This window comes from Bos taurus, chromosome 8 (genome assembly GCF_002263795.3).
Source record: "Bos taurus isolate L1 Dominette 01449 registration number 42190680 breed Hereford chromosome 8, ARS-UCD2.0, whole genome shotgun sequence".
NCBI classification, from domain to species: Eukaryota; Metazoa; Chordata; class Mammalia; order Artiodactyla; family Bovidae; genus Bos; species Bos taurus.
In genome coordinates this window covers 101,498,616-101,525,155 of record NC_037335.1, presented here as the reverse complement: position 1 = coordinate 101,525,155, position 26,540 = coordinate 101,498,616, and the positions used below count along the sequence as shown (strand labels likewise).

The following is a 26,540-nucleotide window of genomic DNA, read 5'->3' as shown; positions in this document are numbered from 1 at the left end:
TAACACCTTGGTTAAGAGGATAAATGATTCTTACTTCATGGCCTACACTAAAATGATTAAAGAGTTCAATTTAAAAATCGCTATTTTTTTAATATGTCAGACAAAGATTAAGTAACATGTGTAACACTCTTAACGAATCCATTGGAAAGAAGTGAACATTCAAAGGGAGTTTGCAAAAGAGAATATGCTTACTGCCAAAACACACATGAGCATGTGTTATGCCTCAAAAAAAATATAAACCATGAGTTACCATAGTCTTTCTATAAACTTGGAGTGAATCCTGTTACACACAGCTGTGGGCACTTAAATTGGCATGACTTTCCAGAATGGTTACTTGTTAGGGTCTATCAGTAAATTTTCAGACATATACTATAATTTATTATGCAGACATACACAGAAAGGTTAAACTATCCTCTGAAGCTTTATTTATATTAGGGGAAATTGAAAACAACTTAAATGTCCATTAATAGGGATTTGTTCCAATAAATAATCGTACATTCATCGGATCAAACACTATCAGACTCGAAATAGCTTCTGCTTCCCGCTGGACAGCATTTGCTGCTGTGGACCAATATTCGCACTGAAATAGTCTCTTTATCTCTTCTGGTCTGAGCCCTCTCAGTCTCCTTTACAAGATCTCTCTTCTGTCTGTGCCTTAAATTTGATTACCCCAAGGCTGTGCCTTCCCTGTTCTCTTGTCCTAACGTACCTGTCTTTGGGTGTCTTACCCATTGTCTTGACTTCCGTGACCGTCTCCGTCTCCCAAGACTCCTGAGTCGACTTAGTTAGGGCTAATCTATTCTCTAAGCTCTGGGTCCCGTACCCCACCCCCTACCAGCTTCCTGTGCTCCCTTTAGCACTGTGTCTTCACATATGTGACTCTCTACCTGCAAAACCCTTCTTTCCCTCATTGTACCTGGCTAACTCCTGCTTGTCCTGCAGTGATCAGCTTGGTCATATCCCTGGTGGGAGGCCTTCTCTGACTTCTTCCCCAAAATGCCATCCCTTCTTTGAATTGTTTTTCCTATCCTGACTTTTCACATCTGCAACTCACATGGGTAATGCCAATTTCCCCTTCAGTCCACAATTAAGATGAGGAAGCCTTCCCTGATCCCTAAGGAGGAAGGTCAGGTGGCCCTCCTGGGTACTCCTCCAGCCTCATGTGTTGTAACACTTATTCCTGTGTATTTTATTTGCCTGGATACTTACCTGTGAGTTCCTTGAGGTTGGGACCTGTATCTTATTTACTGCTGTATACCCAACACTGTATACTCTGGCTGGCAAGTAACAGGCACTCTATCCATTTGTAGGATTATTTAATGATAGAGAAAATTTTATAATATGTTGTTAAGTAAAAGGACTATAAAATTATTCAAACCGTGTGATTTCAAGTTTGTTAACTAGGAAGTAATTTTTGTTTATAGACTGAAATACAGGTAGTTTAGAATGAGACAGACTAAATGCAGCCTCCATAGTTGTGAGGTTTTTCTCCAGCAGATGGCAGCAGTCTAAATGTAGACGTGGGTGAGGTCAAACGTCTGGCTGTTCTGAGTGCTTTCAATTGTCAAGAGTGGGTGATATTGAGAAGAAAAGGGTAAGGGCATTGAGGGTATCAGGCAAGGAGAGCAGTAGAAGTGATATAACAATGGTTTGGTTTTTTTTGAGATAGGTAGGGAAGCTGAGAGTGGGGGTGTTAGAATATTAGTAGACAGTTTTGAGTGAGGAAGTCTTAGGGGATTTCGTGAGAGCAATCAGAGTGGGAGCAAGTGGTTCAGAAGAATAGGGGATTAGGAGATCCTGGTGGAGCAGCTCAGAGGAGGACACAGTCTAGGCTGTGGATATGGGTAGCTCAGGTGGAGTGGAGGAACTTCACAGCAGTGAACTCAAGGCACTCTGAGACCAAGTTTTGATGGCTTATCTATATAAGGACTTTCATGTTACCCAAGAGAATGCTAGGAATGCTTGCCTCTGTCGGGGAGAGAGGAATCTCTCAATGAGCCAGGTGAAGAATGGCTGTGATGAAGAAGGGTAGAGGATGGAAGAGTCAGTGACACCAGCATCAAAGGAAACTCTAAAAATATGTACGTCCAGCTAAAGCACCAGATGATCATATGATCTGGGACTTTTACATTTTTTTTTCCTTTATAAGCCCCTATATTATATGTACATCTTGAGTTGGTGGTGGCCCCACTCCAGTACTTTTGCCTGGAAAATCCCATGGACGGAGGAGCCTGGTAGGCTGCAGTTCATGGGGTCGCTAGAGTCGGACACGACTGAGCGATTTCACTTTCACTTTGCACTTTCATGCATTGGAGAAGGAAATGGCAACCCACTCCAGTGTTCTTGCCTGGAGAATCCCAGGGACGGGAAGCCTGGTAGGCTGCCGTCTATGGGGTCGCACAGAGTCAGACACGACTGAAGCGACTTAGCAGCAGCAGTAGCAGCAGCTTGACATTTGGTTCATCTGAGATGTAGTTATGCATTTTAAGCTTAGTCTTATAGCTGGTTGAGGGGGAGGTTGCATAGGCTAGGTAGGGTAACTTTGTAAAGCTGTCACCCAGTTTAGCTTGCTATTGTATTAAAAATAATTCTCTGGGGGTGAGGATAAGTAGAAGGAAGCTCCTTGCTTTCTTTCCATTTTGCTTGTAGTATAGGTATCTGCAAGCCAAACAAATTTAATGGATCCCTTTCTTTTAATCTCATGACAGTTTAAAGTTCTAGGTAGAAGGTGGTATCTGAATACTTTTTATCACGCAACATCGTTTAACTTTACTACGAGGGAACAGACGGCAGTGGTGTGTTTAGATCTGTATCCAGCAACTGACTACTCGGTGAATGTCACCCTCCTGGGATCTCCGGAGCGGCCATCAGTGCAAACAACAGTAACCACCGCACCAGCAGGTAGGTGGGGTGTCTTTCTGTTTGGGGTCTTAAGACAACAAGTTAAATGTGTATTGAACTACACAACATGGGGGAGCATAAAGAATGCTAGTCTTGGAGGCAAGAGACCTGGGTTCTCGGTCTAACAAACTGCCAGTTTTGTCTGGGGTACAAGGTCTCTGAATCTTCCCTCCCCCACAGGGGTGCAGGCTCAGAGAGGATACAGACCAGGAACTGAATGATTTACTCAGGAATCTCTAGGAGTAATGGATCGAGCATTGTGTAAGGTTTTCTATCTTTCGCCTCAAATTTAAGACAGCTGAAACCTAAAGGTAGACATTTGGGCAACTAGAACCAGCTTCCAGGAGTTCGGAAGTGTGAGCTCCACTGTGTCGGGCATTGGAGGGACAAGGAGGCCAGGTGACTGGGTCTCATACAAGCACATTAACGCAACACAGAGAACAGTGGCCTAAAGCAGATTAGGCTCCTTCCCCTGTGGCTTGTGTTGTTGCTGTTTAGCCGCTCAGTTGTGTCACTCTTTGCGACCCCATAGACTGCAGCACAGCAGGCTGCCCTGTCCTTCACTCTCTCCTGGAGCTTGCTCAAACTTGTGTCCATTGAGTCAGTGATGCCATCCAACCATCTCATCCTCTGTTGCCCCCTTCTCTTCCTGCCTTCAGTCTTTCCCAGAATCAGAATCTTTTCCAATGAGTCGACTCTTCACATCAGGTGGCCAAAGTATTGGAGCTTCAGTTTCAGCATCTGTCCTTCCAATGAATACTCAGGGTTGATTTCCTTTCCCAGTAGAAGCGGCTGTGTCAACTCCACAGCTCCCCCTAGTGGCAAGAAATGCTGATGTCGCTACAATTAATTGATTTTTTTTTTTTTTTTGACGTGCTGTAGCAGCAGCAGCAGCAGCAGGGCATTCAGCATCTTTAGTTCCCTGCTGCTGTTGCTGCTCCTGCTAAGTCGCTTCAGTCGTGTCCAACTCTGTGCGACCCCATAGACGGCAGCCCACTAGGCTCCTCTGTCCCTGGGATTCAAACTCGCACCCACTGCATTGGAAGTGCTGAGTCTTAACCACTGGACTGCCAGGGAAGTCCTTCTACAATTAATTTCTTTTGTTCTTTTATCAGTAGGGTTTAAGGGACAAATCTATGGACAGCCGGGCAGAGATGCTGCCCCCTTTGAAGGAAAGCAGTAGAGTAAGATAGGTCTTGCTCCTACCTTCCTGAGGCCTTTATCCTGTTCACCCACTTATCTTTGCGGGTCGAGAGTGAACACTTCGGTCTTTGTACTTGGAAGGCTCTGAAATATAATAGACACAAGTGAGGGCCATGCAGTACAGGAGAATGAAAATTCACTATTTTATTTTCCATCTCAGATTATGCTTGGTATCAACACACATTGCAAGATGAATTCCTCCTCACAGCATAAACCTAGCCCCCACATCCATTTCCAGAATTTGAATATACATTTCCTCCAACTGTTCAATCCTCAGAGGAATGAAAGTCTGAAATTAACACCTACTTCTCCTTGTAAATTAATATGTAAAGGCACTCGAGTCCCAGGTTCTTTCCTCCCCAGTGTTTTCTCTGCAAAGTCTCTGTCAGAGTGGCCTGCTTGTGATGGAGAGTGTGTTCTAGCTGTTACATCCTAGAAATCTTGTTTTTTGTAATAGACGTGACTTCTTGGTGGAGGTGCTGCTCAGTCACTCAGTTGGGCCCAACTCTTTTCGACCCCATTAACAGTAGTACTCTACCAGGCTTCTCTGTCCATGGGATTCTCCAGGCAAGAATACTGGAGCGGGTTGCCATTTCCTCCTCCAAGGGATCTTCCCAACCCAGGGACTGAAACTGCGTCTGTTGATCTCCTGCCTTGGCAGGTGGATTCTTTATCACTGAGCCACCTGGAAAGCCTATATTACTAAGGTACCTCCAAAGTTGAAGTAATCTTGAATTATCCCAAGTTTCATCTTTCAATGTCTCAACGTGAGGCCCAGAGTTACAGAACTTTGAAAAGGAAAATTAGGTGACAGCTGTACAACACTGTGAGTGTACTAAGTATCATTGAATTGTATACATTAAAGTGGTTAATTTTATGTTGTGTGAATGTCAGTGAGAAAAACCCCGTGGATTAGATATGTTTGTCTTGCTCCTGGGCCTCAGTTACCTTCTGCGTGATTCGTTATGTGACATAATTCAAGCAAAATGTTTAACAGAGTTCCTAGTACATAATAATGTACATAATATGTACATTATATTACATGATGATGTAATATGTTATTATATTACATAATATTTATGTAATATAATATTATGTAATATAATACATAATATTTTATGTAATATAATAATATATACATTATTATATTACACAATGTAATTATGTTACATATTATATTACATAATGTAATATAATATTATATACATGATTATATTACATAATGTAATTATGTTACATATTATATTACATAATGTAATATAATATTATATACATTATTATATTACATAATGTAATTATGTTACATATTATATTACATAATATAATATTATATACATTATTATATTACATAATAATGATGTAATGATGTAGTAGTGATGATGACAGTGCTAGCTTTATTTACTCATTTGTTTAAATTAATTTTTATTTGAATGTAGTTGCTTTACAATGCTGTGTTAGTTTTTACTGTATAGTGAGGTGAATCAGCTATACGTATACAGAGATCCCCTGTTTCTTGGATTTCCTTCGCATTTGGGTCACCACAGAGCGCTGAGCAGAGTCCCCTGAGCTGCGCAGTCGGTTCTCATCAGTTGTCTATTTTATACACAGCATCAGCTCTAACTTTGCTTTCTGAGCACTGAAGATGCGCAGCCGTTGTTCAAAGTGCTTTCCTTGAGTCAACCCGAGCCCACCCAACCTTCTGAGGAAGGCATTGCTATTATTCCCCTTTTACAGATAAGGACCATGAGGCACAGAGAAAGTTAAGCTGCAAGCCCAAGATCACAAAACTCGTGAGTGGTACAAGTGGGATTTGAACCCAGCCTGGCTCCAGGGCCCTCATTTTTAATCGGTGCATCTACTGCTTTTAACTAAATATTAGTGCTCGAAAAAAAGAAAAATTTAGTTCCCAGAACCAGCGCGTGTTCGTCCAGACCCACCTTGCTTTTGTCAGCCTTGGACTGTGAGCAGAGGCTTCAAGCGCCATGGGTGTGTAAATGCATTCATTGAATAAATGTTCATTTCTTATCTATTGTGTGTCAGGCAGGTTCTGGTCGCTGACAATGCAGCAGCAATAAAACAGTCTCAGCTGTCATGGGGTTGGAGTCAGGAGGTTGGAGAGGAGACAGATAAACAAGTAAGGAAATATATCATATGTTAGGTGGGGCTAAGTGGTAAGATGAATAAAATTTGGCAAAGGGAGTGGCAGTTGATGGTCAGGGAGGGCCTCTATTGTAAAGAGACGTTTAAGTACAGGTTTGAAGGAAGTGAGGGGAACACCGTGTGACAGGCATGTCCTTGGCATGTTCTGGGAACATCAGGGAAGCCAGCATGGCTGGAGCAGAGTGGGTTGGAGAAAGTGGCAGGAGATGCAGTCTCTAGCTTGAGTTTAATGAGGGGGTCTTGTTGCCAAGTTGAGAAAGTGAGGCTATTGTTATCTCCTCCTTTGCAAGGTGGACCCCAGATTATCCACAGTGAGTATAATCGACCGTGGGATGTGTCAGCCTCTATGGGTCACTAAGCAATCAGAAGTCCACCCCCCATGAGTTTCAACTTAATTTGGGAAATCTCTTTTCATAAAGTTCCTTGGATTCCGTCTGACCTTAGGCTGCTCATCTGTTATATAGGAGGAGGAAATCTGCTCTCTCTGAACATTTTGGAACTTTGCCCATGGGGGCTCCAGGTCTTTCTTGTTATCTATCCCATGTATTTAGAACCTTGTATTTTCATTTCTCCTTCAGGCCCTGTTTCTCCCACCCTCTACCGTTGCTAAAGACCTTGATCTGTGTAGTGAAAGAGCCTCCTTTCTCTGTAAGCAGGGCATCCATATCTATAGTAGGAAACTCTTCAAGTGAAACGCATTGTCTTAAACAGAAATGGACTCTCTGACGTGGAAAACAAACTAATGGTTGCCAGAGAGGGATGGCAGGCAGCAGGCGGTGGTGTTTAGTTGCTAAGTCGTGCCTGACTCTTTTGCAACCATAATGAGTCTTTTGAAACCTCAGTGACCGTAGCCTGCCAGGCTTCTCTGTCCATTGGATACTGGAGAGGGTTGCCATTTCCTTCCCCAGGGGATCTTCCTGACCCAGGGATTGAACCCATGTCTCCTGCATTGGCAGGTGGATTCTTTACCACTGAGCCATCTGGGAAGCTCCAGTGGGGGCAAGGGGCACAGATAAATGAAGAACTTGGGATTAACATATACACGCTGCTATATATAAGGTAGGGCTTCCCTGTTGGCTCAGATAAATCTAGAATCTTTACCTGATTCTAGGTAAAGAATCTTCCTGCCAATCAGGAGATGCAGGAGACTGGGATTCAGTCTCTGGGTTGGGAAGATCCCCTGGAGAAGGAAATGGCCCTGCAGTATCTCATGGACAGAGGAACCTGGCAGGCTACAGTCCATAGGGTCGCTAAAGTCAGACCCAACTTAGCCACTCAACAGCAGCAGCAACAACATATATAAGGTAGGGAAACAACGAGGACCTACTGTATAGCACAGAGAACTGTATTCAATATCTTGTAATAACGTTTAATGGAAAAGAATCTGAAAAGTATATATATGTGTGTGTGTGTACGCAGAGTCGGACACGACTGAGGGACTGAACTGAACTGATATGTATATATATACATATATATATATATATAAATTGTATATTTGAATCACCTTGCTGTACACTTGATACTAACACAAAATTGTAAATTAACTATACTTCTATATACAGAAAGGAGGGTACATGCCAAATGGGGAGAAAAGTACTGCAATAAACTCATAGTCGTTAAAAAAGAAAGAAAGAAAGAAATGTAATGTCTTGCAACACAGTCCCAACTTCCTGCTCTTTTCTCTGAATTTCTCTGTACCCAGAAAGCTCCCAATAATTGTTCTAATCCAAATGACTTCCTATTATTGAATGACTTGCTTCTGAGTCCTGCTTCCTGGTTAAGAAGTTTCCTTTGTCTTTCCTGGAAAATTACCCTCCTCTGATCCTTGGGCTGCTGTTGAGTTTCTGGAACTTGTGCTTTCATTGGTCTGATGTGGTCAGGAAGTCTCCTAGGTTAGTGGTTTTTCACCCAAACCCCACCTTTCCTTAGAACTGAATTTCTAAGACTTGAACTGCCCGTGTTTCTTTGATGGGAACCGAAGCACTCCTTCCTACCACCCTTTCCTTTACTGCGTTGGGAGGGATAATCCTCCAATGTTCCAGGGCCTCCTAAGTGTTCCCTTCTGCTCCGTCAGGCTAGCTGAGTGTTAAGCGTTCAACCCTCCATGCCAGCTGTTTCTATTCCTTCTTCTTCCCCAGGCCTGGCTAATACCTTTTGCTATAGATTAGTACTTACCTTCTCTATATTTGCTTTTTGTTTTCGTACTTCGATGTTTGTTCTCCTAACATATAACTTTGGATTCTACCTGTGAGGTCTTCATAGAGCAAGAGTGATGCCTTGCCTCAGTCAGTATTCAAATAAATTCTTCCCACCTTCCCTCTTGTTAGGAGGTATTTATTTCTGTTCAGTTCAGTCTGTGACCTCAGCCTGAGCCTGATCAAGGGTCAGGCACCCTGAATCCTCCTTACATCTCTGCTTTCTGCTCCTTCTTTTCAAGTTTTAAATCCGTGTATTTCCCGGGCAGACTTCTTGTAGTCTGTGCCATACCTGGTGTTTCAGCTGTAAGAACAATGTCACCTGGAAACTCACTTAATGATGCCTGAAGAATCCTACACTGATCTTTCTAGTCTTTCTCTTATTAAATATGTCACATTTTCTGTAGCTACATAGTACCACAACTCCAGTTACTGAAAAGTTCTCTATTAGTGCTTACACTGGGTTACCTATTTAAAACTGTCAGAGGACCCTTCTTGATAGAATAATACTTAACTCTGATCCCACCTTTTGGGGGATCATTTTGTTTTTTCTCCAGAATAGTCCCTTTATTCTTCTCTTTGATGATTTTCAGCCATTACCCTGACCTAGTGAGTATTTCTACCTTTTCTAGTCTCTTTAGAGCAGTTACATTTGGATATATCTCCTTTTCCTTATTGTGGTTTTCTATCTGGGATAACAACATTGTACAGGAGATAGTAATCAAAACCATCCCCAAGAAGAAGAAATTCAAAAAGGCAAAATGGTTGTCTGAGGAGGTATTACAAATAGCTGAGAAAAGAAGAAAAGTGAAAAGCAAAGGAGAAAAGGAAAGATATAGGCATCTGAGTGCAGAGTTCCAAAGAATAGCAAGGAGAGATAAGAAAGCCTTCCTCAGTGATCAATGCACAGAAATAGAGGAAAGTAATAGAATGGGAAAGACTAGAGATCTCTTCAAGAAAATTAGAGATACCAAGGGAACATTTCATGCAAAGATGGGCACAATAAAGGACAGAAATGGTATGGACCTAACAGAAGCAGAAGATATTAAGAAGAGGTGGCAAGAATACACAGAAGAACTGTACAAAAAAGATCTTCATGACCCAGATAACCATGATGGTGTGATCACTGGACTAGAGCCAAACATCCTGAAATGTGAAGTCAAGTGGGCTTTAGGAAGCATCACTATGAACAAAGCTAGTGGAGGTGATGAAATTCCAGTTGAGCTATTTCAAATCCTGAAAGATGATGCTGTGAAAGTGCTACACTCAATATGCCAGCAAATTTGGAAAACTCAGCAGTGGCCGCAGGACTGGAAAAGGTCAGTTTTCATTTCCATCTCAAAGAAAGGCAATGCCAAAGAATGCTCAGAGTACCACACAATTGCACTCATCTCACACGCTAGTAAAGTAATGCTCAAAATTCTCCAAGCCTGGCTTCAACAGTACGTGAACCATGAACTTCTAGATGTTCAAGCTGGATTTAGAAAAGGGAGAGGAACCAGGTATCAAATTGCCAACACCCACTGGATCATTGAAAAAGCAAGAGAGTTCCAGAAAAACACCTACTTCTGCTGTATTGACTATGCCAAAGCCTTTGACTGTGTGGATCACAAGAAACTGTGGACAATTCTGAAAGAGATGGGAATACCAGACCATCTTACCTGTCTGCTGAGAAATCTGTATTCAGGTCAAGAGGCAACAGTTAGAACTGGACATGGATCAACAGACTGGTTCCAAATCAGGAAAGGAGTACATCAAGGCTGTATATTGTCACCCTGCTTATTTAACTTATATGCAGAGTACATCATATGAAATGCTGGGTTGGATGAAGCACAAGCTGGAATCAAGATTACTGGGAGAAATATCAGTCACCTCAGATATGCAGATGACACCACTCTTATGACAGAAAGTGAAGAAGAACTAAACTAAGAGGCTAAAGGCTAAAGAGCCTCTTGATGAAAGTGAAAGAGGAGAGTGAAAAAGTTGGCTCGAAACTCAACATTCAGAAAATGAAGATCATGGCATCTGGTCCCATCACTTCAAGGCAAATAGATGGGAGAACAATGGAAACAGTGACAGATTTTATTTTGGGGGGCTCCAAAATCACTGCAGATGGTGACTGCAGCCATGAAATTAAAAGACACTTGCTCCTTGGAAGAAAAGCTATGACCAACCTAGACAGCATATTGAAAAGCAGAGACATTACTTTGCCGACAAAGGTCCGTTTAGTCAAAGCTATGGTTTTTCCAGTAGTCATGTAAGAGTTGGACGATAAAGAAAGCTGAGCGCCGAAGAATTGATGCTTTTGAACTGTGGTGTTGGAGAAGACCCTTGGACTGCAAGGAGATCCAACCAGTCCATCCTAAAGGAAATCTCTTGAATATTCATTGTACGAACTGATACTGAAGCTGAAACTCCAATACTTTGGCCACCTGATGGGAAGAACTGATTCATTGGGAAAGACCCTGATGCTGGGAAAGATTAAAGGCGGGAGGAGAAGGGGACGACAGAGGATGAGATGGTTGGATGGCATCACTGACTCAGTGACATGAGTTTGAGCAAGCTCCGGGAGTTGGTGATGGACAGGGAAGCTGGGCGTGCTGCATGCAGTCCATGGGGTCACAGTCACAGCTGGACGCAACTGAGCGACTGAACTGAACCGAATATGATTTCAAATTTTCTTCTCCTCCTTCACTTTATTCCATTTTCTCCCAATATTGTCCCATTTGCAAGATGTAAACCTCTTCTGTAAACTGATTTCATTCCTTTTTCAGAGCTTGAGCAAATCTCATCTTTAGAAAGAAAGGATTCTAGCCAATACCATTTATGACTTTTCCTCAGCACTTGAGTTTGTAATAATCCCACTGGATTTTATCCCCTTTTCAACCAGGAAGAATCCCTGCTCTAGAATCCCCAGGCTGTTGTTGTTGTTCAGTTGCTAAGTCATGTCTGACTCCTTGTGACCCCTGGACTGCAGGGGTCCAATGCAGTCCTCCAGGCTGCATGTCTGGAGGCCTCCCTGTCCCTTACTGCCTCCCAGAGTTTGCCCAAGTTCATGTCCATTGAATTGGTGATGCCATCCAACCATCTCATCCTCTGTTGCCCTACTCTTCTGCCTTCAGTCTTTCCCAGCTCAGGGTCTTTTCCAGTGAGTTGGCTCTTTGCATCATGTGGCCAAAACATTGGAGCTTCAGCTTCAGCATCAGTCCTTCCAACAAGTAGGATTGGAAGGACTGATGCTTTAGGATTAACTGGTTTGAGCTTCTCAGTCTGGGGCTCTGTAAAACAATCCAGAGCAATTTGAGAGCCTGTGATGTTGGGGTGACTCCTGAGCCTGTAGACAAACCATGGGTTCAGTCTTTTCTCAGATCTCTTCATTCTGAACAAGATAAAGAGAGACAGAATTTGGGGCAGCTAATCTCCTGTTGTCCGCTAATGTCTGGCTCTCCCAGATGCTCTCTAAAATCTATCAAAATCTGCCACTAATGATCTTTTTGTGTTTCACGAACTTTAGCTAACACAAGAATTACCTGGAGAGCTTATTAAAGCATAGGTTCCTGAACTCCAACCTAGAGGTTCTGACTCAGCAGGCCTGGAGCACAGACCTCAAAATTTCATTTCTAGTAAGTTTCCAGGCCTTGTTGATGCTGCCAGTCCATGTTTTGAACAGCACTGCTCTAACCACACAAGCTACTTAGCTACTTCTGGGCAAATTAAAACCTTTACTTAGAAGAAAAGACACGATAAAGAGAAAGACCTCCCCCCAAAAAAGTGGTGGACAAAATAATTCAAAGTGCTTATGCTTAAGAAACTCACACATTTTGCCTGATATGTGAAGTTTTCCTGGTAATTGAATATCTATCAATACCCCATCTAATTATTTTTTAACGTGGCTACACCAAGTCTTCGTTGTGGTGCATGGGCTGTAGCTCCCTGGTCAGGGATGGAGCCCAGGCCTGCTGCACTGGGAGCACGGAGTCTTATCCCCTGGACCACCAGGCAGGTCTCAGTGCTTGATCTATTCTTGCAATTCTAGTATAGAGACCAAGAGCCTCCATCTCTCCCGGTGGTGCTTTGCTCCCCGGTCGTGGCTCTTGTCTTGATATAACCTCAGTGTATTCACATGTTGCAGGTAGAAGAGCGTGAATCTTACCTACCCCACTTCTGCAGCCTGACACATGAAAAGTAAAGTATCGACTTTATTTGCCTGAGCAAGTTCCCAGGAATTACCCCAACATAGTTCTAGTAATACTGGAGAATGAGGCTTAGATGTGTGTGGCAAAATGGGGTTTCCTATTGTCTTTCCCCCTGGAAGTTTGGGTAGTTGGGTCTGCACAGGGACCCGCCTGCCTTACCCATCCAGTCTCAGGCTGATGATCCGAGGAGAAGGAGTGGGCAGAGACCAGTTACTCACTTCTCGGAAACGAGTTACACATGTCCCTTGCACCTGAGTATAGGCAGGTCCCAGACAGCAAGGATCTGCTTCTTTGGGCAGTGACCTATGACATATGAACTCCACCCACTAGGAAATGTGACCGAAGGAATAGTAGCCCTCTTCTTACCTGTCAGATTACATATTACTGTTCATTCCTTGAGGATTAGTGAGTAGGGAGTGGAGAGAGGCCATAATTGTTCTTTCTTTTGTAAAAATCAGGAGACAGGTAACTAGCAAGCTTTAACACACATGACCTCTATAACGTTAGAGAGTTGATTGGGAAAGATCCATTCTAGTTCTAGGAGTGTAAGTTAGGAAAGTAACTCTAAGTTCCTCCAAATTCATGTATTTCAACATCCAAATTTCTTGACTGATTTCTTTACCATTGTTATTACATTTATCTGTTCAATTCTGTGTTTTCATTGATATGTACAACTTATTCATCGAGTAAGAGTTTATTATTGGTGCCAAATTATTTGTGTCAAATACTTATCCTGTTTTATTTTTTTAAATTTGTTTATGATGTCTGATGTATAAAGGTTTTAGGTTTCTATGCAGTCCAATCAATTGATCTTTCCTTTGTGATTTATTGTATTAATGTTAAATATAGATTTTTTTTCAAACAAAAGTTTTTATTTATAGTCCATCTTTTCTTTCTAGGACTTTAAGTAACCTGTACCATAGGGAAAGTGTTAGTTGCTCAGTTGTGTCCGACTCTTTGCGACCCTATGGATTGTAGCCCGCCAGGCTCCTCTGATGGTGGGATTAACCTGGCAAGAATACTGGAGTGGGTTGCCATTTCCTCCTCCAGCAGATCTTCCCAACCCAGGGATCGCACCTGGGTCTCCCACATTGCACACAGATTCTTTACCATCTGAGCCACCAGGAAAGCTAAGTGACCTACATGGGTGTGTAAAATAAGTAGGTAACCTAAAGAAGAATGTAAAACAAACTCAGGACCTAAAAAAGATGTCAGAATAAGGCTAAGAATAATTCATATCCTTATAATCTATTTACTTTTTCATCAGTGGCTCGCACATTTAGGTTTAAGTTTTCAACCCATCCAGTCAGGAAGGAAGGCATTACATGACTTATAAGATTACAACAAATGGTGTTTTTGGAAAGAAGTAAAGTTATTTTCAACATATAGAAATTTCTGATTCAGGGGGGTGGTTCATAAGTAATTCAGTGTTTGAGCAGCATTTTATGATTTTATGATGCTGTTTCTTATATTGCCCCTCAACATGGCTCATTGTATTTTCAGTTCAGTTCAGTTCAGTTCAGTTGCTCAGTCGTGTCCGACTCTTTGCGACCCCATGAATCGCTGCACACCAGGCCTCCCTGTCCATCACCAACTCTCGGAGTTCACCCAGATTCACGTCCATCGAGTCAGTGATGCCATCAGCCATCTCATCCTCTGTCGTCCCCTTCTCCTCCTGCCCCCAATCCCTCCCAGCATCAGGGTCCTTTCCAATGAGTCAACTCTTTGCATTGTATTTTAGAAAAGCACGATTCATTGTGCAGTGGGCAAGGAAAGGTGCCTTAGAAATGCCTGTGCTCTGCTGATCTGACTTGATTCAGGGGTATGATCAGGTTAGTTCAGATTATTTGGAGGAATGAACTGGAGTCCATGTTTTTCAGGAAATATTTCCTAAATATTGCTGCTCGATAAATGATGGGGCCCATGTGTTCAGATGATTCTGTCTCATCCATCCCTAGGAAACAGTTGATCTGTGTTGCCAGTTGAATTACAAGGATCTGTGCCCGAAAAGAAGGCCACCTGCCTCCATTATAGGGCTAAGCCGAGTCCAGGGAGCTAAGCTAAGGGAAATGTACAGATCTGCCCTCCATGGTTGAATCTCAATTCCTGTCCTTACAATGTGATCACATACTTTTAGCCTGAAAATATCATGGTAGTTGTAACTAGATACCAAATTTGTCTTAAGAAAAATTTCAGCAAAATAATGAACTCTCAACTTTGAACAATGGTTATATCCTTCTAGGACAAACTGAAATGTACATCAAGGACAACTAAAATGATACCCTATTTATAGAGTTACAGAAGGGCAATAAAAATAGTAACTGTGCTTTCCAGATAGTTGATTTGTAGCCATTTTTTTTTCTTGACAATATTTACCTTGAAAAACCAACTGTCTATTTAGGCTGCTTCTAATTAGAGGTTTAAAACAGAATCATTTATGACTAAGAGAATGCTGGTTTTTCTGTTCTCTTTAGAAGAGGGTTGCTTGCATTTAGTTACTTCTAAAATAGTGCTGGTAAATTTTAAAAAGTATCTAAAAAAGAGGAACAGGCCACTATTCCTCTATTCCCTGGTAGAATGTCTGACTGATGAAGTGGCTTACGATAGCAGGTTTTCTAACAGCATGCATAATTTGGGATCTCTTGGGACCTTATAAAACTTCCCCTGTAACTGATTGCTGTTCACAGAATTGAAGTCCAAACAAAAGATAGTAAAGACCTCAAATAATTTAACCTGGTTTCTGATATTTTTCCACAAAATGATAAATATTGTAATAACATTTCTGGGTGGAAAAGGTATGTCTGAAGTCAGCCTGCTTCCTTATAAGCCATCAGCTTGAGGAACTCATACTTGCCATTGGCCAAGCCAAAAATCAGCATATATTTTGCATGGAATAGCCAGTCATCTGTAATATGCCAAAAATGGAGAGAGAAAATGGTTGTTCTTTATAAGATAATGACATTGTAGATCCAGCTAGGTAGAACCATACTCAGAGGATAAATAAAGATGAATAAGTTCTTTGGAATTGGAGCTTATCATTAAATGGACTTTAAATGGCTCTAAATGCAATGGGTTCATCTCATTCTTCTGTTTCAGGGCCACCATATTCTAATCGTGTGTACAGACAAAGAGGCTCCAAGGCTCTCTCCTTGGCTGAAATCAGACAAAAGACCACTTACTTCTTAGTTTACCCTATCCATTAATACAGTACAAAGGAAACCTCACTACTTGGTGTTCTTTTTTCTTTTCATTTCCTTGTGACTTTTTAATTAGATATAATTTCACATTTCTCTCTCTTGTTCTCTCTTTCTCGCCCCTTTTCCTGAAATAAATCCCACTTGGTCATTAGTACATTATTTTTTTATATGGCATTAGATTCTGTTTCTTACTTTTCTTTGAGTATTTTTGCACCAATATTCATGTGATGTGAATTTATAGTTTTCTTTCTTCTTCTGGACTATCCTTATCAGGTTTAGACATTAGTATTTTCCTTGTTTCATAAAAAGAATTTGGAAAATTTCCTTCATCATCACAATTTATGAAGCATTTGGACTACCTGTTCTTGGACGGTTAGGTAGAATTCCTTTGGGTAACAGTCTAGGCCTAGGGATTTTCTGTGTTAGTTCCTTGATGATCTCAATTTTTTTTTTTTTTATGGACATTGTATGTTTCAGCTTTTAATGTCTAATGGAGGCCATTTTGGTAAACTGTGTTAGGAATTACCCATTTTATCTGTTTTCAAAATTTATTTGCCTGGTGGTCTGCAAAAGTAACTTTTTGAATTTTCTTTTATTTCAAAGATTATTTCTCCTTTTACTTGATTTTTTCCTTTTTATTTTCTAGCTGATTAGTTAGCAGTTTGTCTATTTTGATAAGTATTTTAAAAAAGTCAAGTTTTTTTTTTTTTATTAATTAGATCTACTATTTGTTTCTACAATTAGATCTACTCCACATCAGGGATTAGCAAAGTACGGACTGTGGGCCAAATCTGGCCTGTCATCTGATTTCATAATAAAGTTTTATTGGAACACAGTCAAGTCATTTATTTACATATCGTCTGGTTGCTTTTGTGCTACAAAGCCAAGATTGAGTAGTTGTAACAGAAGCGTCTGGTCCAGAAAACCCAAAATATTTACTATTGGACCCTCTACAGAAACATTTCCTGACTCTTGCTCTACATCATTCATTTCTGCTCTCATATTTCCTGTATCCTTTCTTATGCTTCCTTTTGCTTTATAAAGGTGGTTGTAGTTTATCTGTATTCTTCTATTTTGGGTTCTCTTTTGACTTATGGGGCTTCCCTTGTGGCTCAGCTGGTAAATAATCCGCCTGCAATGTGGGAGACCTGGGTTTAATCCCTGGGTTGGGAAGATCTCCTGGAGAAAGGAACGGCTAACCACTCTAGTGTACTGGCCTGGAGAATTCCATGGACTGTATGGTCCATGGGCTTGCAAAGAGTCGGGCCTGCCTGAGCGACTTTCACTTTGACTTAATCGGATCGTACCTTCTCCCTGCACTATTTTTTCCTGTCACCGCATAGTTTCCAAAGGATACCTATTCCTTCCTTTCTATCCTCTGTTTTCCCAGAAGCAATACCTTTCTCGTTCAGTTGCCAAGTTGTGTCTGACTCCTTGCAACCCCATGAACTCAGCACACTAAGTTTCCCTGTCCTTCACCATCTCCCAGAGTTTGCTCAAATTCATCTCCACTGAGTCACTGATGCCATCCAACCATCCCATCCTCTGTTGCTCCCTTCTCCTCCTGCCCTCAATCTTTCCCATCATCAGGGTCTTTTCCAGTGAGTTGGCTCTTTGTATCAGGTGGCCAAATTATTGGAGCTTTAGCTTCAGCATCAGTCCTTCCAGTGAATACTCAGGGTTGATTTCCCTTAGGATTGACTGGTTTGACCTGAAGTCTCATAGATTTTTCTTCTTTTGCTTGTAGTTAGTACTCTGATATGCCAGGTCTCCTTTTCAGTATTTTCACCCTTAAGGTGAAATTCCTCTTTCTGGGAGTGACTCTGACTCATGACTGGGCCCTTTGCTTCCTTCTTCTCTTTCACAGGGCTCTTCTAGAACCCCCTCACTCTCTAGAATGTTGTGTGGGCAATTGAGAGATAGCTTTGCTGGGATTTGCTATTCGTTTTTTTATAAAAGGTGATTTAAAGTTTGCAGTTTTCTCTTTTCTTCCAGTGGTGATGACAGTATTGGTTTTATGTTGTTCTGTTTGCTTTTCCAGTTGATCGGAAGTATATTTTGGAGAATGTATGGAGAGATTTGCATTTAAGGGGCCACCACTATCAGTGAAGTAATTGGAACGCTAATCTTAATGAACTCTTTTTTGAAAATTTATTTCTGGTTGTGCTGGGTATTTGCTGCTGCACAGGCTTTTCTCTAGTTGCGGCGAGCGGGGGCTACTCTTCCTTGCAGGGCACGGGCCTCTCATTGCAGAGGCTTCTCTTGTTGTGGAGTGTGGGCTCTAGAGTTTGTGGGCTTCAGAGCACAGGCTCAGTAGTTCTGGTGCACGGGCTCAGTTGCTCTGTGGCAAGTGGGATCTTCCCGGATCAGGGATCCTACCAGTGTCTCCTGCATTGGCTGGTAGATTCTTCCCCACTGAGCCACCAGGGAAGCCCTGTAATAAACTCTCTAAGTGCTAACTTTCCGCCTCCATATCTCTGCTCTCCTGCCCTTTCTTCTACCTGGAAACCTCACCCCTCTTCTTCAGTTCCTATATTCCCTTCTTTCATGATCCCCTCAACTGAAAGTACATGTTCTTCTTTCTGAATCTTTTCCAGGAGGAAATATTGGGAGGAGTTTGGCACAGTTACTCTGGAGTCAGGTTATCTAAATTCAAATCTCAGATCTGTTTTCAATCTCTGTGCCTTTAAGCAAGTTATTTAACCTCATGTAGCTAAACTGCCTTAACTTTAAAAATGGGAATAAGGTTATGGATTTGTTGTGAGACTAAATGTGTTAATGCACATGGAAAACCAGCATAATATGTGAAATGCAATAAGCATCTATCAAATGTCAACTGTGACTTAAATTTATCTTATGACATTTATTATATACCCTTTTATATTTTTGTTACATTGATATAGTGTGTAACTTTTCTCAATTAAATACATATTAAGGGCAGGAACCATGTCTTATTCAGAGTACTTGTATTCCATTTGGTTAATATATCAGGTAGGGGCTTCCCTCGTAGCTCAGCTGGTAAAGAATCCACTTGCAGTGCAGGAGACCTGGGTTCCATCTCTGGGTTGGGAAGATTCCCTGGAGAAGGGCATGGCAACCCACTCCAGTATTTGTCAGGAGAAGCCCATGGATAGAGGAGCCTGGCAGGCTATAGTGCATGGGCTGGACATGATTGAGCAACTTGCACACTCCCAGTATATCAGGTACTTAGATTTCCTCATACTTCTGACTGCTTACATTTTAACAGTAGGGAATGCCATGGTCGCCACTGTCCCGGGCACTAGGTGTACAAAGATGAGTGAGACATGGTGTTTCATAATACACACATGCATAATTATACATACATAGTAATATAATGCATAAAGTGTAGTTTGAAGTTGCAGGGGACTCTGGGAGCCCTGAGAAAGTAATGACTGATTTTGCCCAGAGTTGCTTGCTTGCATTAACAAGGCTGAAACATAATTTCTAAGAATCTGATGAACTAAGAGCCAAAATTTTTCTTCTCTGAGTCATTCTTGCAGGTCTGGTTTTTCAGCTTCAGGCTTCTAGCTTAGATTGGCCCTGTGGGTGGGGAAAGGAGAGAGAGAAGGCAGAGTGACCACTGAAAGTGCAGCAGAGAATGGCCATTTGAATGAGAGACCGGGCATGTATAGTATTTAATAGAGCAAAGGATCAGAGAGTGGGGCAGGGCAAGATTCATCATGAGCTGCCTTCTACTGGGGATCCTTTTTCCACTCCAAGTGAGCTCAGCAGGGATTCAACCTACCTTTAGTTCAAACCGTGAGCTCTTTGGATGGAAAGAAGGGAATCTAGAGAGAGTCACTCTCTGACCAACATGAACCTAAACTTAACCAGTGAGATGTTTCCTGTGAACAGAAGGAATTGTGGACCTACCATTACTTAACATTACAGTTATCTGTGGCATGCAGGATCTAGTTCCCTTCCCAGGGACTGAACCCAGGCCCCCTGCCTTGGGAACACGGAGTCTTAGCCACTGGACCACCATGGAAGTCCCAAGATTATATTTTAAGATTTATTTTTTCACTTATTTTCTGCCTTTTTCACTAGAATGAATCCCATTAGGTGCAGGGACTTCGTTTTCTCACCACTTTATCCTGCTCCAAAGCGTGCCTGGCACATGGTGAGAGCTTTCTAAATATTCACTGAATGAATGAGTAAACTTATTCCAAGAAGGACCATGGAATCACCTTTGGAAGTACATTCCGCTTGTAGGTTACGTGGTGGAGAATTGGTATCTGCACTTTCCTATCTTTTCATTCAAGGATGTGGCATTTTTCTCTTTATTGTTTTCTTTCATGTCCTTCAGAGAAAAAAAAACCTTCATGTTGTTGCCAAAATCTTGACCCACCTGTTCAACTGATGCCAAATAGAAATATGGAGATAGAGTTTGGAGAAAATAAAAAAGTAGAATTATTCTTTGCCAGGCAAAGGGGAAACACAGCAGGCTAGTGCTTCAGGAGCTGTGCCCTGCTCTCTGGGAGACAGGGAAAAAGTTTTATATCCTAATGAATGTTTTGCTTTTTTTTTGGTAAAATTTCAAAATGGCTACAGCAACTGGGTCTGGTGTCTCTGAAGTTATTGACCTGTGACCTTTTTGAAATGTAGAATGCTACAAGAGAAGAATGCCAGGTGCAGAGTATAGTTTATATGGAATCAGAGAGTAATTAGTTTTGTTTAGCTTTGTGAAGGACAAATCGAGCTACAAGTGTTTGTAGTAACAGCTAAAGAATAATCAAGATTGCTTACCTCTTTTAGGGTTATTTATGCTGTTTCCCCAGCTTGTTCATTGCTTCCTTATTTTCCTTGTTTATCAGAAAAGAAAAGTCTCATGTCTGTTTAAGAAAAGTATTATTTCAATTTTCCTGCCACAATGTAAGTCTTGGACATTTCTACTCTGATTTATTTCTAGGTATTTGAAGTTTGTTCATGTTTTCTTCTCTTGTGAATAGAGGTCTTTTAAATTTTCTGTTTTATTTGTAGTTTCAATTTACTTGTGTGAGCAGGCCTGTGTTCATCCTGGGGGCTCAAAGGGAGAATCCCTTTCCTTGCCCTTTCTGGTTTCTAGAGCCTGCCTATATTCCTTGGCTTGTGGCCCCATCCTCAGTCTTTAAAGCTCCTCAGTTTAACCTTAAATTTCTCTCTGGCTCTGATCTTGTCTCCTTCTTTTAAGAACCCTTGTCACTGCATTGAGCCCATCTGAATAATCCAGGATAATCTTCCACACTGTAATTACATTTGCAAAGTCTGTATGCCATTAAGGTAACATGATACAGATTCTAGGAACTAGGATGTGGATGTCTTTGGAAGGACCGTAATTCGGCCCACCATACTTGTTCTTGCAGATATATAGAAAACTGTTAGTTTTTCTATGTTCTTACCTTTGGGTACACTTTGCCAAATTCCTATTATTTGTTTTTCTATTGTATATTTGTTTTTTGGTTGATTCTTTTCGATTCACTAGCAGTTGCATAATTTGATCCCTTTCTTTCTGGCATTTATAGCTCATCTTTTCATTGCCTAGGTCTGCATTGTCTAGAATCTCCTGAGTATAGAGGAGCCTGACAAGGTTGCAAGAGTCGGACATGACTCAGGGGCTAAACAACAACAAAAGGGCTAAATAGCAGCTGTCACGCCATGCATCCTTGGATTGTTCTTAACTTTTCTAGAAATCGCTTCATTGTTTTACCACTAAGTATGGTGTTTTCTAATAAACACTCTTTTAAATCAGTGAGTTTCTATCAAATTAAATCCTAGTTTATGAAGATTTCTAGAAAGGAATGTCCATTAAATGTGTTAACCATTATGAATATAAAAGTGACCGTATGGTTTTTCTCTTTTGATCTATTAATGTCTTTCCTAATAATGATCACGGAGAAGGCAATGGCACCCCACTCCAGTACTCTTGCCTGGAAAATCCCATGGATGGAGGAGCCTGGTGGGCTGCAGTCCATGGGGTCACACAGAATCGGACACGACTGAGCGACTTCACTTTCACTTTTCCCTTTCATGCATTGGAGCAGGAAATGGCAACCCACTCCAGTGTTCTTGCCTGGAGAATCCCAGGGACGGGGGAGCCTGGTGGGCTGCCGTCTATGGGGTCGCACAGAGTCGGACACGACTGAAGTGACTTAGCAGCAGCAGCAGTAATGATCATCTCTGTATTCCTGGAGTAAATCTCCCTTGTTTCTAGTATACTGCTCTTGGAATGTATTGCTGACTTCTATTTGCTATTATTTGATTTTGTATTTTTGTATTTATATTTATAACTGAGTTTGGCATAGTGTGTTTAGTTATTGGTTGTGCCATTTTGTATAGCTTGGGCATTGTCGATTATCCGGTCATACTGAATGAATTGGAAACTTGCTACCTTTTTGTATGATCTGGAACTGTTTAAATACTATTAAAATTATATATGTTTTGAAAATTTAAGAAGTGTGAGTTTCCTTTAACCACTGCTATTTATCTCTAAAACCATCTTCTATACCTAGTAGCAAGATTGCCTTAACCTGAATCACCTATACTTTCTTCCCTACTTTGTCTTACAACATTTGAAGTAAAGCTTGTGACCTGTGGAACAGGTTTTCTTCGGGCAAAGCTGCCCAATCCATAAAAAGGGGTCACGTCCATTCGGCTTGGCTTCTTTCAAAGGAACCTGTTAATTGAGGGGGTTACACAATAGGGTTGGCTCTCATGAGATTTTCTTTTTTTCAGGTGCTTTGGGAGTTGTCTTTATCACATATTAATCATCATAGTGTTCCTATGAAACTTCTTAGCAAGTTTGATATATTATTTTCAGTTTAGGGACAGGGATCATCTTTGAAGGAAGTAACCTCTGATACCAGAGTTTTGAATAACTAGTCTTTATTTGGGGCTTCCCTGGTGGTGCAGGCAGTAGAGTCTGCCTGCAATGCAGGAGACCCAGGTCTGATCCATGGGTCTGGAAGATCCCCTGGAGAAGGGAATGGCTACCCACTCCAGTATTCCTTCCTGGAGAATCCCATGAACAGAGGAGTCTGGTGGGCTACAGTCCACAGAATCACAGAGAATTGGACACGACTGATCGATTAACACTTTCACAGTCTTTATTTTAAAAGCTTGACGAATGTGCCTCTATATTACACAGTACCAGATCTGAAGTATCTTTTGGATTGATTACCATGACATTGAGCAGAGACCAATGAATGGTTCTTTAGTAATAAAAGATGAGGAAGCCCAAACCAAGAGGGACCATTCCCCGCTTTCCATCATGAAAAGCCTGACTGTTTGAGGTGGCCTTCTTTATTTCCTCAGGGAGCAATTCTCAGTTCTCTGCTGAAGTGTTGCTCTCAGCTCAGAATTTCAAACTGGTGCTTTTTTGTCTAAATGAGGTTTGTCCAAGGCAAAGACAATGAGTTTTAGCTTAGGAAACCAAGGGAATTTGCAGTGAATAGACACATAATTTTTAAGAAGGATCCTCTGATTGGGTATCTTTTGGTCGTGAATCTTTCATCAGGACTGAGTTTACAGGCATATAAAAGTGGGGTTTCTTGGACTGCTACCACTAGTTTCTAAACTGAAATAGTGCAGAAGGCATCCTCTTGTAAATGCTTATCTTTGGAAGATTGTTCAATTAGAAAGTAGTATTTTGGTATAAGGTATAAGTTGATTTCTCATTCTTTTCCTCTTGCAGTAAAACAAACCATCAGTAACATTTCAGTATTTAATGAAACCTGCTTGAGATGGAGAAGTATGAAGACAGCTGATATAGAGGAGATGTATTTAGTAAGTTACTGAAACTTATTTTTTTTTAGGTGTTTGTCTTGTGTGAGAGGTTCAAAAAATATCAACAACCCCCCCCCCAAAAAACCCCACTTATATAGCTTCCATAATCAATGAAAGATTTATAGTTACAATTGCAATAAGAAGCAAGAACCATATAAGCCAGGAATCCCACTGCTGAGCAAATACCCTGAGAAAACATCATTCAAAAAGATACATGCACCCCAATGTTCATTGTAGCACTATTTACAGTAGCCAGGGCATGGAAGCAACCTAAATGCCCATCAACAGAGGAATGGATAAAGATGTGTAACATATATACAAAGGACTGTTACTCAGCCATTAAAAAAGCAAAATAATGCTATTTACAGCAACACGGATGGATCCAAAGATTGTCATACTGAGTGAATAAGTCAGACAAAGAAAGACAAATATCATATGATATAATTTATATGTGGAATCTAAAAAAAAAAAGTTACTAATGCCTATTTGCAGGTACTAATGCCTGTCAGACATGGAGAACAGACTTGTGGATTTAGCAGGGGAAGGGGAGGGTGGACTGAACTGAGAGAGCAGCATTGAAATATACACATTAGCATATATAAAACAGATAGCTAGTGGGAAGTTGCTGTATAATAAAGAAGGCTCAACCCAGTACTCTGTGACAACCTAGATGGGTAGGATGGCGTGGAGTGGTGGGAGCGAGCATCAAGAAGGAGGAGACATGTGTATACTTACGGCTGATTCACGTTGTTGTATGGCAGAAACCAACACGACATTGTAAAGCAATTATCCTCCAGTGTGAAAAAAGGGTACAAATGAACTAGAGGTAGGGGATAAGAGAGGGAGGGATAAATTGGGAGATTGGGACTGACATGCGTGCGTGCGTGCTAAATCACTGCAATCATGTCTGACTCTGTGGGACCCTATGGACCCACATAGCTCATCTGTCCATGGGAGGTACTTGTAACAGAGAAGCAAGTCATTCATTCCAGTATTCTCCAAGCACGAATACTGGACTGGGTTGCCATGCCCTCCTCCAGGGGGTCTTCCCAACCCAGGGACTGAACCCACATCTCTTAGTCTTAGTGCCACCAGGGAGGCCCAGGGACTGGCATCTACATACCACCATATATAAAACAGATAACTGGTAAGAGCCTGAGGTGTAGCACAGGGAACTCTACTCAATACTCTCTAATGAGCCATATGAAAAAGACTCTTAAAAAAGTGGATACATGTGTGCGTGTACCTGATTCCCTTTGCTGTGCACCTGAAATTAACACAACATGGTAAATTAACTATACTCCAATAAAAATTAAAAACGTAAAATAAAAACTGAATGCAATTCTTAAAAAAGAAGAAGAAGAAGCAAGAAAGTGGGCATTTCTGCCACATGTTTGAAGTCAGAGACTTTGGGGATTGATGAGAAAGACATGAGAGTTTCTCTGTGTAACATAGTCTGACACAGAGCTGAGGTTCAGGCGGAATCCATGGAAGGAAGCCAGCGACTTTTCATGGGTGTGTGTCTCTCTGCACCGGTGCCTCTGATAAGGGTCTGAATGTGTTGCCTAGAGAGTCAAGGGGGAACTTTTAAAGCTAAATATGTTTGTAGCAAAGGTACAGACCATGGGATGAGCCGCTGCTAGAAGAAAGTAAGTGGGAAGAAAAGTGGATCTGTTGGTCCGGATGCTGGGAATGTCAGAAGGTGGTGAGACAGGAGAAAAACCCTCCCAGGTCTTACCAGAAACCGGCTAGGAGTATCCTAACGCACACCCTGCTCTGGAAAAGCCTTAGTTCAGATTCTTTTTTTTTCCCTAGGAAATTGTTCTCTGGCCTTCCTTCTTCAGGTTTGCCAACAGGCTTTCTCACTGGGCATGTGCCATTATGTGTGTGGGAACAAAAAAGGAGAAACTCGTCAGTTTCAGGGCCTGATGTGCATTTTGATTTAAAAATATATTTATTTTACTGATGATATTGTAATTATGGACTTCCCAAATATTTATAGTATTACAGCTCTACTTGTATTTCATATTTGTTTTCTCAAACTTTAAACTTTTTATTTTGTGTTGGGGCATAGCCTATTGACAATGTTCTGGTAGTTTCAGGGGAACAGCAAAGGGACTCAGCCATTCATATACATATATCCAGCCTCTCCCAAACCCTCCTCCCATCCAGGATACCACATAATGTATTTCACGTTTTAGAGGAACTTTAGAATGGAGAGCAAGAGTGCCCATGAGAAAAAGTAAGTGTCCAGGCATTCAGCCTTTCAAGCTAGTAATTTACCTGGTGAACTTTTCTATGTTTCAGGTCCACATTTGGGGCCAGAGATGGTATCAAAAAGGATTTGCCCAGGAAATGATCTTTAATATCACTGCCAGCAGTCAGACTCCTGAGACGTGTTTGGACCTGAGTCCAGGTACCAACTACAGTGTCAGCATCCAGGCTTTGTCTTCTGAACTTCCTGTGGTCATCTCCCTGACAACCCAGATAACAGGTAAATCTTGAATAACAGCATTTGGCCGAATGAAATCGCCGCAGAGCTGTATAGGCTCCAACAAAGAGGCACACTATTACTTTTTATCATTATATGATGAACTTTAAGAGAAAGAGGAAGAAGGATATGAAGATTGGAGAGAGGTTCTCAAGGGACTTCCCTGAAACTGTAATGTTTTATTTCTTAAAAGATATCTAAAACAAAATAGCAGCACTGAATAAATCTGGGGAGTGTATCCATGAGTGTTGGTTACATTTCTTCTGGATATTTGAACTATTTCATCCTTAAGAAGAATTTGTCCTCTGTTTCTTTCTCAATAACCTATTTGTGATTCTGTTACAAGTACCTTAAGAGTGGGTTACTCTCCGGGGGAGAGTGACTGGCAGTCCTGCTCTAGTACCCTAGAAAATCA

At 41.4% G+C, this 26,540-nt stretch overlaps 1 protein-coding gene across 7 annotated transcripts in view; it reads left to right on the top strand.

Annotated features, from left to right (window-relative positions):
- SUSD1 (sushi domain containing 1) overlaps window positions 1-26,540 on the top strand; it is a 154,855-nt gene that overhangs the window by 88,963 nt on the left and 39,352 nt on the right. For all 7 annotated transcript variants that reach the window (XR_009495750.1, XM_002689945.7, XM_059889564.1 and 4 more), the window contains 3 exons: window positions 2,709-2,901; window positions 23,543-23,634; window positions 25,942-26,128. Coding sequence is in view for 6 of the 7 variants with exons in the window: in XM_002689945.7 (XP_002689991.2) it covers window positions 2,709-2,901; window positions 23,543-23,634; window positions 25,942-26,128 (472 nt within the window). In the remaining variant the exon portion in view is untranslated. The remainder of the gene's footprint in view (window positions 1-2,708; window positions 2,902-23,542; window positions 23,635-25,941; window positions 26,129-26,540) is intronic.